The sequence below is a fragment of the Typopeltis vanoorti genome, chromosome 4 (genome assembly GCF_054136105.1).
Source record: "Typopeltis vanoorti isolate ZY-2024b chromosome 4, IOZ_Tvanoo_1.0, whole genome shotgun sequence".
Lineage (NCBI taxonomy): Eukaryota > Metazoa > Arthropoda > Arachnida > Uropygi > Thelyphonidae > Typopeltis > Typopeltis vanoorti.
Genome location: NC_143552.1, coordinates 76541858 through 76558512, shown reverse-complemented (window position 1 = coordinate 76558512; position 16655 = coordinate 76541858). Strand labels below are relative to the sequence as shown.

Sequence of the window (16655 nt, the reverse complement as noted above, 5' to 3'; positions counted from 1 at the left end):
TGCTCGGATTAGTTGACAGCCAGAAGAGAGTGGCATGATGGAAACTTATAAGTTACTAAATGGATTTTATAAGATTGATACAAAAGAAATTTTGCAATTCCTGACAAGTAGGGAGAGAACTAAGGATCAACCCTGGAAGTTTTATGAGAGTGTGGTTAGTAAGGGTATGCAGACTAGATATTTTGCTTGGAATGTGGAGAATGAGTAGAATGGATTGCTAAAGGTTGTTGTGAATGGCTTGACATTGAATGAGTTTTAGTAGTGGTGTGATAATTATTTTGTGAATAAAGGTTATTGTTGGTCTCCAGCTGCGAGTCTTTTGACTCCATGGAGATATCCCATATCTCTGTGGATGTGAATATGATATTATATAATGGATAGCAGGCTTTTGATGGGTTTATCTTTCTTAGTAATTTGTTCAATTTTTTATAATAAAGTGACAGTTGAATTGGGGAATGAAATTGCTACACACTGATTCTGCTGATCTTTGCAAAGCCATTTGATAGGATACTATATGGATATTTGGTTCCATAAATTGGAGCAAATGGGATAGATATGAAGCTGGCAGTAAGATGATGCCCTCTTTGGAATGATATTGTATAGAGGCTATATGGTTTTGTGAATAGTATGTCTTAGTGATTCGTTCACTTAAAAATGGATAGCTGAGTTGGATAATGAAAATGGAAACAAAATAAGATTGCTGGATTTTGCATAGGCATTTGACAGGACATCACACGGAACTCTACAAAAATCCAGCAAACTGGGAATGGATATAGAGCTGGTGATATGTATAAGAGGATGGTTGATAGAAACACAGGGCCCTGTGTACTCAAGGTACTGCTCTCTGTTTTTGTTCATCACTTGATATAGGAAATCATTTAAAATGAAAATATTCAATTGTTTACCAGTGACACAAAACTGGGAATAGCAGTAATCAGTGAAGATGATATAGAATTCCTGTAGATGACTTAAATAGACTAGCAGTAGGATAGAAGCTGCCAAATTAATGTGGCAGAGTTTATGGTCATGTACTTTGGGATGAAGAGCTTGCAAGCTGTGTAGCATTGACAGAGCTGAATTACAGGAAATAACAAAAGCAGGGATTTAGGTGTGATTATTAACAGGGAGTTGAAGCTTAGTGGGTATATAACAGCGGCAGTCAAAATATTGCATCCAATTATTTGGATGCTGAAGAACCCACTAACAGGCAGGGATAGGAGGCTATTATTCCTCTTTATAACTTCATGGTCATATCTGGATTACTGTGCATAGTTTTCCTCACCTGGATTCCTTGCAGTTGATGTAGTATCCAGATGCAAACTTCCTAGTTTGTGACAGGTCTGTGGAATGCTTCCAATGAGGATAGATGAAAGTCAGTGATTTACCCAGACTTTTATCTATCCTCATCATCTACTAATTAGTTCACAGGTGGGGGATATGATAGAAACATAAGTTATTTAAGAAGCTTTCTGGAATTAAAAGCAGATGTCCTTACAGTATTTGGTCATAATGGAGAAAACATTGGGATCATCCTTAGGAGTTGTGTAAGAGTATTATTATTATTATTATCAAGGGGATGAGGACTAAATTTTTGCTTTTGAGGTGGTGAATGAGTGGAATGGTTTGCAAATGGTAGCTTTGATTTCTTCATCAGTGAATGCATTCAGGTTTTAAGTATAACAGGCACTGTGTGAATAATGGTTAATAGACATTCTATGAGGAGTCTTTATCCATGGAGATGCCAGAGTAAATAATAATAGTATGTCAAAATAGAAGCTTATCTTGGTAGGTCAGTTGGCAAAAGCACCCTTTGATTACTATGGTGTTTGTGTTTTTGAAATGCCCTTAACACATGTATGGTTCTAAATGGCTCCTCTGGACAAAGTTATTTTGTCTGCGTGGTTAGCCAAGTGGCTATACGCTTCGCAACCATATGCCTGGGCTGGATTCGATTCTCGTTGCCGACATGAGGAGCTTAAGGATCTTTCGCAGACATAGCCAAGTTAGCCGATCTTGGGCATGGACAGAAGGGATTTTTCTCCCCAGTTTATCTGTGGTTTTTCCTCCTGCAAGCAGGAAAACTGGCCTGTGAACACACATGGATTACAGTCAGGAATACATAAGTCCTGGCCATAGGCCTGATTCGGCAGCTATGCTGGTCCCGAGCCCAGATAAATTTTTTTTTTTTGGGGGGGGGGGGGGGGGGGTATTGAGATGGTGCTATACTTCCCCATAAAAGGGACCTCACAGTCATTATATCATCATATGCTATAAAAAGTTATGTTTTTTTTTTTTGAGAAGACTGCTCTTAAAAAATTTAATGGAGTGAATTTATTCAAAGCCTTAGTGTTTTCATTATTGCTATATATGCAAGTGGTCCTTTAAAATAGAAGCGATCATGATTTCAGAACATTCCAGTTTTGAAGATTAATAAATTTTGCATGAGAGGTATGTCATAGAGATGTATGGATTAAAAAAAAAAATCACTATTTTTAAATGAACCTAACAATGATCTCTAAGTATGTAAAATACATTACTTCTTCTTCTTCATTAGTGAGAATTCAGTGGTTAGTTCTGAATAACAGTAACTATATACAGTGGTTAGTTGTGTAATTTAATAAGAATTATATTTATTTGTGTAATAGATTTCTAGATCGAACAAACCTATTACACACACACACACACACACACACACACACACACACACACATGTATATAAAAAAAGATGGATGTCCTCTTGTCATGTGAAAATGTTGAACAGATGTCAAACTAGCTGTAATTATTGGATTCTTGAATAACATGTTTTGTGTAGGTTGTAGGGGACAGGACAAATCTGAAAACTTCTGAGGAATTATATACAAAAGTAATTTGAAATATAATAAATTATTTGATTTAATAAATACAGTACTTTTCTGAAACTACAGTTTCATGTCACTCTTTTAATTATAGGAATAATGGAAAATCGCCAAGTTTATTTATTGATTGAGCTACCACTTACCAATCAAAGGCCAATTTACATATAATACAAAATTTAGATTATATTAAGGATAGCTAAAAGAACATACTTGTAGGACCGTACTTCACTTTTCCAAGATGGGTGGGGCCCAATGAACTAGAGTGCTCTAGGCACCCCTGCCTCATTGTTTGGGGGGCCCTTCAATAGGTAATTTTTGGGATCCCCCCCCCCAGCTGGGCATCACACACCTGTGCAGGTGTATGATGTAAGTACAGCCCCGCATACCTGGTAGTGCAGTTTCAAAAAATAGGGATGACAAGATATTTGAAGCTGAACATGATGAGTAAAGACATGACATGAGTCAGGTGTTTAGAACAAACCTCCATTATGTAAAATTTAGATATGTACATTGAATAGCAAGAAATGAAACATGAATATGAACAGTGAACATTTAAGTGATGAATAGAATGAACTATAGATTTAAAATAAAAAAAAATTGTGAAATCTAAAAATTTGGAAGAAACTAAAATTAAAGAATAAAAGGAAACAAAAAACTAGTACAGTATATACTAGATCAGCTACATGACGTTTTCCTGGCCATTTCATGGCAAAAAAATACATCATCAGATAATGAACAATGCAAAATGCAGTATACTCATAGTCAGTTTTATGCTGTTCATCAGCTGATGACTTTACATTTTTCAGGAAATGACAACGTATACTAAAATATTAATTGAAAAACTTTAATCAATACCTTCCTATATTTTGGCAATGTTACATTGCCATCTTCTGAGAACATAAAACTATGATATGTGCAAGCAGGCACTAACAACGAGCAAATGAGACAGATGAAGGTAGCTGAAGTTGGTCCTAGAGTCCTAAAGGTGTCCCCTAGCAAGCTAAATTGGGTTGTCTTGGCTGTTGGGGTATGTTCTTAGCATGCAAGCTTCCCAAATTTGGGGTGGTCTCATGCACCCAAATTTGTTGAGGTTTAGGAAGTTTTTTAGAGCTGAGGCTGATTCCAGGAATAATCTTTCATACTTATATTTTCTGCAGTGTAGTAAAGTGGCTTTCTTCCAGCGTATTATGTAGTGGTTATCTAGAGCATGGTCAGCAAGTCCTGAGTGGCTGTAATGGTGAAACTGGATGTAGTCTTTGTGTTCCGATATCCTGATATTAGCTTTCTGCCTGTTTGGCCATAGTAGGACAGTTTAGAACAAGAGACCTGGTATACTCCAGGTAGGTCTAGGGGAAGTGGTGGAGCAGATAAGGGATGCCAATTTCTTATATGGTTTGTAATAGGTAGTCAAGTCATATTTTTAGGATTTTTATTAGCTTTTCAGACTTGCCCCAGATATAAGGAATGGTGATAGATTTAGTGTAATCTCTGTTAAGAAGGGGAGGAGGGGGGGTTGTGGTTAACTGGTTTTAATATTTTCTGGATTTTTTTGGAGTTGTAGCCATTGGCTAAGAAGGTGTTAAGGATATGGTTAAGTTCAATAGTTAGGGGATTGTTATCTGAACAGATTAATTTAGCCCTGTTATATAGGGTTTTTATAATCTCATACTGTTGTGAGGGGGGGGGGGGTGATTGCTGGTGAATGTATCTACCTGTATGGGTTGGTTTTCTGTAAACAGAGAAAGCCGGGGATCCATCAGGTTGGCGTGTAATCAGAGTGTCTAGGATATGGTGGCTATTGTTGTTTTCCTTTTCCAAGGTGAACTGGATTTTGGGGTGTTGATTGTTTATGTGTGTTAAGGAGTTGCAGAGTGTATCTAAGCCATGTGGCCAAATAGCAAACACATCATCCATGTAATGTAGCCAAATAGTGGGTTTTTTGTGGGGCTCAGTTTAAGGCTTTTCTTCAAAGGTCTCCATAAAGAAGTTGGCCAGGGGTGGCAAGAATGGAGAACCCATGGCTTCCCCTCTATCTGTTTGTAGAATTTTCCTTGCCAAATGAAATAGCCTGGGATGTAATGGCACATTCTGCTTATGGATTTTTGGTAGGCCATATATTTGGGGGGAGGGGGGGTCTAGAGTTGAAAGGTTTTAGTCTGTTAGTCACTTCCACATGCCAAGAAGTAACCTTCTTAAGGAACCTTTGGAGTGTTCTGATTTGGGAGCTGGTGGGATCATATTCAGTAGGTAGGCAGACCAATCTAACAGTAAAGAGGTACGCTTACCTGTGTAGTCAGTTTGGTTGAGAACCACAGTGGCATTTCCCTTATCCACTTTGGTGATTATTATTTTGCTCTTGTTCATTTCTTGTAGAGCTTTTAATTCTTCTTTAGGTAGGTTGGTTTTAGCTTTGATAAGAACACCAGCTACATTTAGTCTGATATCGTTGGCAATATGGTTGGGAAGGTTGTGGTTACCATGTTCTACCTGTATCATTATTTCTTCAGAAGGTATTTTTTTTTTTTTTTTGGAGCTAAGGCGAAGTTGTGGCCATGTGTGAGTGTGCTGAATGCTTCAGGGTAACAGAAGACAGGTTTACTACCGTGTTGAGCAGTAGTTGAGGTTTGGAGGCAGAATTCTTTTTTAGACTTTCAAATTTTTTAATGTGCCGACCTTGTCTTTTTATTAAATTCTTTCTCTGCTGAAGCGCTCAAGACGTAGGAGAGGAGAAAAGAGTCCAAAGGTTGTCATTTAGCATAGCAGCAAGCTCCTCCTCTAACGCATGCAAGGCTCACCAGTATAGCAAATTAAAGCTGAAGATTTCAAGAATCATTTGACCTTAAAATGCTGCCAGGATAATAATGTGATCCTGAACTGTATAAAATTAAAACACCATTTCACGTCACCAAAGACTCTCCTTTGCTTTGCCCTTTACATGAACAGATTGCTGTCATCCACATTCTCTTGGCCAACACCAACAAGGCTATTCGTGTATTAGAGAAAGAGCTTGCAGCTATGCAGAATTGGGTATGCTGATAATTTTACTAGCAGGAAATGAGCAGGATTTACAAAGCTTACTAAGTACATTCAAGAATTACTAGAAAACATATCATCATTAAAAAAAAAAAACAGTCATGACCAGTGATTAGATAAACTAGGAATGACTAGATAAACCATGAGATGTAAATTTGAAATCAAAGGACAAACAATTGGACATGTTAGATAAAATATTTAGGGATAGAACTAAATAAATGTGGTATTACACAATGAAAACGTAATGAATGCTAGTTATCTGGATGTCTAATTTTATCTGAAAGAATAAGAAAACCTAATAAAAATAAGATTCTACAAAGTTTGCTTCTGTAGAAACATATGTAGAAAGTAAAAAAATTAGGAATACAAATATCACAGAAAATTATAAAATGGCCAATAAATGATGATGTCCAAAAAAGTGAAAAGTCACGTAGAAAGAGTTTGAAATAACTGATGACCAAAAAAAGTAGACTGGATCTGGATTCTCAAGGAAAGGAGCTCTACAAAAATGTAGAGCTCCTTTCCTTGAGAATTTCCTTTCCTGAAGCAAAGATGATAGCATTTTCTTTAACAGCACACTAGAAGCAACTAAGCTTAATAGTGAAAGAAGATGTTGCTTATAAATGGAAATGGACATTGCTTTATGTATGACTGAATATCTGCTTTTACTACCCTGTGCTTGTTCCAGTTGTAGTGGTGGCTAAGTTTTTTAATTTACATCTGTTAAATTTTGTTTGTTGTTTTACTTATTCACACATACACACCTATGATCTGCTGTATGTTTTAGCCTTTTGTTTAGGGGATAGATTTAGGTAGATCAAACCTGTATATAAGGTAGCATTTATCTATATTGATGATTAATAACAGAGATGGATGGTATATCCTGTATTTCACTTAATTTTACTTCATATTCTTTTATGTTATTCAGTTGTTACTTAGCTTATGCAAAGGACACATACTGATATAATTGCCATCAGCTTTAAATATATCTTCTTATTTCCATGAATTTTTAAGTTGACATGAAGTTCTGATTCTTCTGTCCTTGCAAGCAACTTTGCCATACCATATACTTATTTGCCAAAATCAATCAAATGTTTTCTCTACTTGGTAGATAGCATTGGTAGTAGCAGTGTGATTGTTCAGAGTTGGAAATTAAGTAGTAGGGAAACTGAGTGATGTGTGTAGCAGAGTGGAACAAGGTGTCCTCCTGCATTGAGTTCCTGGACTCATTGGAGGTGTCACATAATAAAAATAATAACATTTTTCCCCCCCATTGGGTTTCTGAGATTTGTACTAGGTCTGTAAAGTCTCAAAACATTTGCATATTTCAGTCTGTTTACTGGTGAAATTTGCTCATCTTTGATCCTTTTTTAAAATTTTCACAAATATTTGTTTTCAGTATGGCATCCCTTTTCATCCATCTCAAAACTAAGATGGCAGTCATCCTCATTAATTCTTCTGTTTGCTGTAGTCTTGTATTTTGTGTCAAGCTATCACTGTTAATAATAACATAGCAGTGAGGGTGTCTCATTTCTTGTGTGCTCTGTATGTGTGAATTTATACATTCTTTACCTTTTTTTTTTGTTGGAACCTGGTGTTAATTACAATTATTTCATGTCCTGAACAGAAATTCTATAGTACTTACCATGTTATTAGCTTAGCCTCTCCTTTTTGATGTTTGTTTTTATCCTTGCTCTCTCACTTACTAACCTATAATTACTATTGTAATTAAATGGTTAATAACAGACATCTATTATTTCCATGTTCACCATAAAATATTCAGTTTCATTTAAAACTTCTCCATTTGATGATCTCTATTCCATTTTCATTTAGTTTACTTTTTAAAGGAAATATTTCCTATATACAGTCCCTCACTTTCTGCAAATTCAACAAGTATTTGTTTTCTGTTATCTTTGGTCAATACCTTGCACACCTAAAGCACTTTCACCCTGATGTTTCTTGCCTACTTTACTGTTTAAGTCACCCATTGCAATGTACTATCTCTGAGAGTTTTGCAGAGATCCTCATAGAAATTGTTAATTTCTTGATCTGAATGACTGGAGGTGGGTGCATATATTTGTATTATGCACGTCCAAGAATATCCCAATTCATTTTTGCTAGTACTTTACAAAGCTCTTCTTTTTATTCTCCTTTTAAAACTCTGACATGAGTACTAGTATTCACCTTCCTTATCAGGTTGTAAAATAGCAAAGATTCACCCCTAATCCTTGAATACGCTAATAGCATTGGGAGGGGGGGGGGAGGAGAAATAAGAAAAGAAAGAAAGAAGAGTAGGGACAACTGTACAGATAATATAACAGATGTATATTAGATGAAGTAAGGCATAGTTCAGCATCAGGTACTTTGGGTTTGCCATTCTTATACTCACCAAAATGATCTCTTGAGGGTTCTCTACAATAGATCACATTCACAGTATTAACCTAGTAATAAAAAAAAGGGCAAATGAATATAATTTTCCTGCATATTTAGTGTTTGTCGATTTTGAAAAAAAGCCTCTGATATCAGGGGTCGACAACTGGCTGCTCTTCTTCATGCATGCAGCCCAAACGTGCATTTTTGGCAGCCCATAAAAGGTTGATCATACTTACATGGCATGTGGCCCGTTATGTTGAATTATTTAAATAATACATTTTATAATATGAATAATAAATTAAAAACAATTACCTATACTTCGTGATATTGCCTTGCAACTTGGTGCAAGTCAACCGTGTGAGTCATCAGGAGTGGGATTAACAAAGGCGACTTCATCCGACGACAAACGAGATTTTGGTGCACTTTTGAAGATGCATTCCTTGGTCCGTCTTGTAATATAATTTAATAATTCAATAACATCAACTATTATTTTCAGAGGATGTATATTTGTTAAAAATAATTTCAAAAATGGGTTCAAGAACAAGTAAAATTGCAGATGAAGGAAGAAGGTTTAATGATGAATGGAACAGCAAATACTTCTTTATTGAAAATGAGGGTAAGCCCCTTTGTCTTACTTGTCATAAAAGTGTTGCTGTTATGAAAGAATATAATATCAGACGTCATTACAAGAATGAACATGAAAGCTAATACACGGATTCGAACTGTGAACTTAGAAAAAATCAAATTAATAAATTACAAACTTCTTTGACTGCTCAGCAAAACATATATTTAAGAAGCAAAGTATTCATAATGAATTGATTGTTCGTACTAGTTATATCATAGGGGAACTTGTTGCGAAAGAAGGAAGGTGTTATACAGATGCAGAATTTATTAAACGATGTTTATTTGCTGAAAATGAACAAATATGCCCAGAAAAGAAGACGTTATTTCAAAATATTAGTTATCTGCCAGGACTTGTACAAGGCAAGTAGAAGAAATCGGTATCAATTTATTTGAGCAGCTTAAATTTAAAGCAAAATCATTTGAGTGTTACGCTCAGGCATTGGATGAAAGTACTGAAGTAACAGACACTGTGCAGTTGAGGATATTTATTCAGGGCATCGATAGTGACTGATGTTCATGAAGAATTGGCTAGTTTGTGTGGTTTAAAAGGTACTACAACCCGCAATGACATGTTCATAAAGGTAAAAGAAACTATTGATTCTTTAGAATTGGACTGGAAAAAAATTATATAGTGTGACAACCGATGGTGGAAGAAATATTTGTGGCTCTAACACCAGTGCAGCAGGTCGAATTTGTGCAGAATTACAGAATTTAGGTTATTGGATTATCATAACCAATGGAACACCATTGGTTATGATAATCCAATGGTGTTCCATTGCATCATTCAACAGGAAGTACTTTGTAGCAAAATTTTGTCATCAATGAAAGACATTATGGACATTGTGATATCAACTGTAAATTACATCTGACGCAACGGTCTGAAACACCGCCAATTTCAAGAATTCTTGATAGAAATAGAATTGGAGTATGAGGAGGTTATCTACTACTCAGATGTTAGATGGTTAAGCAGAGGTGCTTGCTAAAAAGATTTTTTTTAATTTATATGAAGAAATAGATATTTTCATGACAGAACATGATAATACTGTCCCACAACTATCGAATAAAAAATGGATTATGTCTCTTGCATTTATGGTAGATATTACAATGTACCTTAATGAACTTAATTTGAACCCTCAGGGCCAAGGTAAATTATTAGCAGAACTGTTTTCTGACATAAAAGCTTTTGAAGGCAAACTATGTCTGTTGAAGAAACATATGATGGAAGAAAATCTACATCAATATATTTGTTGCAAATTTGCATCTACGGTTGAACACAAAAGGAAATAATTTTTTGTTGGTACTATTGAAGATTTACAAACGGAATTTTCAACAAGATTTGTGGATTTTCACAAAAATAGCATCGAAATGCGATTATATTTGAACCCTTTTAATGTCGACATTGATGACGTACCAAACCAACTACAGATACAAGTTTTGGAATTACAACACAATGAAACATTAAAGAACGCATTTTCGTTAGAAAATGTCCAAATATTTTATTGATGTTTACCAAAAAAATTTGAAGGATTAATCAGTTTCGCAAAGAAGATGATAGTTGCATTTGGAAGCACATACATTTGCAAACAAGCATTTTCTGCCATTAGTTTTAGAAAAAAATAAATTTTTTCTTCTCGACTGACTGATGAATATTCGCATGCTTCGATTCGAATTTGCACTCAGGTTATAAAGTGGATACAGATGATTTGGCTGAGGGAAAACAATCACAAAAGGCACATTAATCAAGGAGACACATTGTGATGCATAAACTATTTTGCTTTGTTTTTAGGTGATAATTTTTCATTGAGTTTCATTTTCATGCTTGTTTCATATCTCATACTTTAAATATTTCTGTGTTTTTCAAGATTGATATCATAAATATTGATAACTCAAGTTTTTTTTTTCAGTCACTATTTTCTCTTAATTAAATGCTTGCAGCCCGATTATTAAACATAAAAGTTGAATGTGGCCTGCGAGTCTGAAAAGGTTGCCGATCCCTGCTCTATATCAATCAGAAACAATAAACAGTTTAAAACAGTTTAAGAAGGAGGCTTTAAGCCTCCTTCTAATGTAGCAGAAAACAATTTCAGTGATATAGGATCTCCTTGACTTACTCCTCTCCTGATACCAAATTCCTTTCTCTTTATGTTTTAGCTTTATACTGGCTGTTGAGTTTCGGTAAACAGTTTTTAATAATCAGATATATTTTGTTGGGATGGCTTGTTGTTTTAAACTGTTTATTGTTTCTGATTGATATAGAGCAGGGATCGGCAACCTTTTCAGACTCGCATGGAAAAACTACAAAAATTGCATTAATGAAAAAAACCTCACTCACTTATGTTTTATAGATGACATTGTTCTTTTATCAAAAAATAATGAAGAAGCTCAGGAAATGCTAAATGACCTTGTTAAAGAAAGTAGGAGAAAAGGTTTAAAGATTAACTAAACCTTTTCTTCTGCTTTCTCTATCAAGGGAGAGAGAGAGAGAGAGAGAGAAAGCAGGAGAAAAGGTTTAAAGATTAACTAAAATCAAACAGATCACAAATTCAGGTGAAATCAAACTAAAATTAACAGATAATCATGTTGAAATTGTGGAGGACTATATTTACTTTGGTCAATTAGTTAGTTTTAAGGAAAAACAAGGCAAAAATATAAGCAGAAGAATCATATAAGAAAACAAATCATTTTGGTTGTATAAAAATTATCTGTTAAGATATTTACCTATATGCCCAAAAAGAAAGCTCTTTAATATATGCATTATTCTAGTGTTTAGCTATGTAAGCGAGACATGGGCAACAACTAAAAACAGAAAGGCAGGTTGCATGTGACGCAAAGAGCCTTGGAGAGCAGAATGCTCCACATAACAAAATGGGACAGAATAGGAAATACGAGATGTAGAGAGATAAGTGGAGTAGAAGATATTGTGAAGCATTGTAAAGCATGTACAGTAAATAGAGATGGGCTTGGCCTTATTAGTAGACTGCCAGCTGAAAAGTAGGCAGAATTAAGCACAGAGTGGATACCAAGAGAAGGAAATATCACCAAAGAACAAGATAGAGGGATGATCTACAAAGGTTGGACATAGATGGTGGACATTGACTAAAGACAGACAGAACTGTAAAGTAAATGGGAAGGCCTATATCCAGCAGTGGCTGGAAAGAGGCTAAAGAAAAATTGTAGCTTTTGCTTCCTTTCTCTGATTTCTGTTGACTATATATAACATCTTATGGTTGTTAATTAGAAGTGTCTCACTGTTTTGTTTTCCTATTTTCTGTAACACTAGTTAAGATAGAATGGTATATCTGTAATTCCTCTACTAGTTTCATCCCTTTAATATGGATGTTTCTTACTTTTCATTTCTGTTGAGTTTGGGTTGTTCAGGTTGCTGACTTTTCACCGTTTGTCCTGAATCCTGAAGAAGAGTCATTGTTGAAATTCAGTGCCCCATTTTATTTACTTCTTTCTCCATGATGTGACTTTTGTAACATCAGCTTGTGATTGTCTGAATGTGTAGCATCTCTGCTCTTCAGCCTAAAGGCTGCAAATTTGAATACAGTCACGGTTGGTTTTGAATGTATTTAGCTGATTACAGATGATTTTTCATTGCCTGCTGTGAGATCATCATTGCACAAAGTAATAGACAGTAGAGTGTTCTGCCATCTTCATTTTCTAATCATTCCTACAAGGTCGGTATACTATACTATACTCCATTCTGTATAGACTATTAATGGTACTTTTATTAATTTTCTTATCAGTTGCAGACTTCCTTTCACCTTAATTTTGAAACAGGAAAGGAATTTTTTCTTCTTTTTTTTTTAAATTGGTGAAATTTTTTTTTTAGTAGTTTATAAGTATTATATACTAAAGTTTGAATCTGAAAAAAAATAAAAGATTAAATATAGTTATCATGTGTTTTTACTTCTTCAGGTATTTATATATCGTTTATTTTGGAAAAGCAAAGATAGTCCTCGACGTATTAAAATGGAAGATATTAAAAAAGCATTTCCTTCTCATTCTGAAAGCAGCATAAGAAAAAGATTAAAGCTATGTGCAGATTTCAAAAGGACAGGTAAGTAATTTCAGAATGCTGCATAACTAATAAATTACTTTAAACAAAGCTGAACCTTGACTAAAGATTGCTGTAATCTAAGATAATTTGCTTTTATTTTAATGGCTTTACCTTTTTTTAGATGTGTACTTAAATCATGGTTCAATCTGATGTTATCATTTTTATTATCTTAAGCAACTCTATAGAGTAAAACTCATTTAGCAGGATTGTACTAGCCATTATTCACACAATACTTGTCATACTTTATCTTGAACTTATTCACCGATGACACACACACATAGCTTGGCAACCCATGTAAACCATTCATCACCTCTAAAGAAAGAAAAAAAAAAAGATTGCTCAACTCAGTTTTCAGAAGTGACTTCTTGCTCTCCCTCTCTCCCTCTCTTTTCCTGCTAAATATTTGAAAACCTGTAAAATGCCTTTAATAACTTGCATGCTTCTATCATACTCTTTCTTTTTTCCACCTATCAACTAGGCTTTGAAACCCATAGACTTTCAGTTCACCCTCATAGAGAGCAGTCCACAAGCTGTCAAAACCTTAGGCACTTACCTCTAAATCATCTCCACCATCCCCAAGGAATCCAGGTGACAGATCTGCAAACAATAATCCAGATATGGCCTTATTATTATTTATATGGCTACTCCATAGAGTCAAAAGACTTACTGCTGGAGACCCACTCTATCCATTTACACAATACCTACCATACATCTTAAATGTATTTACTGTTGGGACACTCACCACCACCTCTGGCAATCCATTCCACTAATTTAGCACTCTACAAGTAAAGAACCTAGTCCACACAACCATATTAACCACACTCTTAGACAACTTCTGAATGTGATCCCTTGTTTTCCCCCTACTCCACATGTATTAAAAAATTTCTTCTGTGTCAATCTTATAAAATCTATTTAGTAGCTTATAAGTTGCTATTATACTCCCCTCTCCTCTGCCTGTTAGCTAAACTCTGCAACTCCCACACCCTCACTCTTTCCTCATAGGGAACATTCCACAGACCTGTCACCAGCTTGCTCACTTGTCTCTGAATCCTCTGAACTATCTCCTGATCCCGCCCAAAAAGTGCAGGTGACTAAATCTGTGCACATGTAGTTGTGCACAGATGTGGCTGAATCGTAGCCTTATAAAGAGGGATAATAACTTCCCCTATCTTTACTTGTCAATGTGTTCTTTAGCTTCTATGCAATCCTATGAGCTGTTTTGAAAACTCTTGCAATATGTTATCTGGATTTCAAAAGTGTGCAGTCTTTTCCTGAAGTGCATTACCTTACATTTTACAACATTGAATTGGCAGTCATTGTCCTCTGCCCATGCTGCCAATTTATTTAAATCATCCTGTAAAGATATCTACTTCACTGTTAAATAAATAAATTGTCCTCTCTAGTTTGCATCATTGGCAAACAACTGAATATCCACCTTTAGATTTTCTGATTTTCTGCTATATATATGAATGTACAAATTAAAGAGTAGTGATTCTAGTACAGAGCCCTGAGGCACTACTAGTTACCCTCATTCGTGTTGATTCCACTTCACCATTCTCCAATATCTGTCTATCAGCCACCCCCCCCCCCCCATTCCATGCCACCAGCCTCGTATCCATTTCCATTTGCCCTCACTTATCTAATAGTTTTCCATGCAGTATTCTCTCATTAAAGCCTTATAAAGAGGAATAATAACATCCCTATTCCAGTTTGTTATTGTGTTCTTACATCAAAGCTCACCAAAAACAGTATTCTGTTTTTGGCAAGCTATGCTAGTGTCCTCTTAACTTTAACTGGTTTGTGATCACCCACAATTCCCTGGCTTTATTAATATCCTGTAGTCCAGTTTCATCATTGTAGTACACAGCATGTGCATTACATTACATCTCCATATTAAACTGGCGGCCATTATCCTATTTCCATACTACTAGTCTATTTTTAAGTCAACTGTAGGATCTCTCTATCAACTTCCTTGATTATGACTCTTCCAAGTTTGATGTCATTGGCAGCTAACTGAATAGTTCCACCTAAATCCTTTCCTATATTATTAGTGTAAAAATTAAATATACAGAACCCCTGGTACATCATTGGTCACCTGCCTTCTTTTGGATTCAGTTCTCTCCATATTCTACTCTTCTGTATCTGTCCATCAGCCATTCTCTTATCCATATAACCATATTCATACCCATTCCCATTTGCTCCAGTTTATTTAAAAGAGGTTCTTGTGATATCCTATTGTAATGATTTTTCAAAGTTCAATGATTTCATTGTAAAGTCATTTCCTTTAATGCAACTCAATTGTCACTTTATTAAATAAAAAATGAGCAAATTATATACAGTGTTGCACTGTCCTCAACCCATTCCTGAATTCTAATTTTACTAGCATCTTCAGCACTTTATCTACAACTCCTGAGATATTGATTGGTTTGTAATTTGTTACCTCTGTCTTGGGAACCTCCTTTCTGCCTTAGCGCTGGTTTGTTCTCATTCCACTCACTTGGCATCTTCCCGGAACTGGGACTTGGAAACAGCTTGTTGAGAGGAGTTGCCATTTCTTTATACATCAGAATACATGGGCGAATATTCCATCTGATTCCATTTATTTGCCTTAAGATTCTGCAATTTCATAATTACCTTCATTTTATCTATCTTTTCTCAAATCAGCCAAGTTTTCTCAAATCACCTGACTCCCCAATATCTCTGACTGGATCCCATGATGCTTAAGGGTCAAAGCTGTATAACTGAGAGGAGATTCCAACATAGCCTTTAAAGGAATGCAGAGAACCAACCAGGTCTTCTAACATAATGCCCAATCCTCACCTTCTCATGGTGCACTCTGTTAGGTCTACCTGGATACTGAATGAAAAATATGAAATGATGTTACAACAATGCCAGAATTTCATGTCGGCTGGGGGTATTGCCTGGTTAAACAAGGACCCTGTTGTTTTTGCCAGGGAACCAGGGCAAACAGCGAAAAGTCAGCTACTGGAACAAATCCTAAAACACACCCCAACTCAACATCACCAGAGCTCAAGATTGGTACTATCAACATAAGAAGTTTGAATGGCAAAGAAAAAGGAATTGGATAAGTACCAGATCGACATAATAGGGGTGACTGAAACAAAAAAGACAAAAACTGGTGAGATCTTTCTGAGCAATAAATACAAAATGTTATATTCAGGCAATGACAATCAAGGAAAAGAAGGAGTAGCCATAGTATTCAACACTAAATATGAGGCTAATCTTCTTGAATAGCATTCTGATATTTGACCACATCAGTCTACAATCAAGTAGACTGATGTGGTCAAATATCAGAATGGGAAACTGAACAGTGAGACTTATTTGTGCTTATCGTCCCACAGAAAGTTCTACTAAGATAGAAGTGGAGGAATTTTTTGAGATTTTAGAGAAAGCAACTGACAGAATGAAAATTGAAAAGTTGGTCCTTGTTGGGGATCTGAATAACAGAGTAGGAAATGATTGTCAGACATATAAAAATATTTTGGAAAAATTTGGAGAAAATTGCAAAGCTAATAATAATGACAAATACCTGTTGGATTTCTGCTCAGAAAATGGACTGGTTATTATTAACACAATGTTCCAACATAAAAATGTGCACAAATTCACATGGAGAGAAGAGGCAAGGAATACAAAAAATTTCATTGACTATGTTATTGTTGATAGTGATGACTAAAATTAACACA

General features: G+C 35.4%; 1 protein-coding gene across 1 annotated transcript in view; it reads left to right on the top strand.

Moving 5' to 3' along the window:
• Positions 1–16655, top strand: part of LOC150107422 (transcription initiation factor TFIID subunit 1-like) — a 960372-nt gene that overhangs the window by 438339 nt on the left and 505378 nt on the right. Inside the window, exon 20 of the mRNA XM_090391850.1 lies at positions 12810–12951. Coding sequence (XP_090247976.1) covers positions 12810–12951 — 142 coding nt within the window. The remainder of the gene's footprint in view (positions 1–12809; positions 12952–16655) is intronic.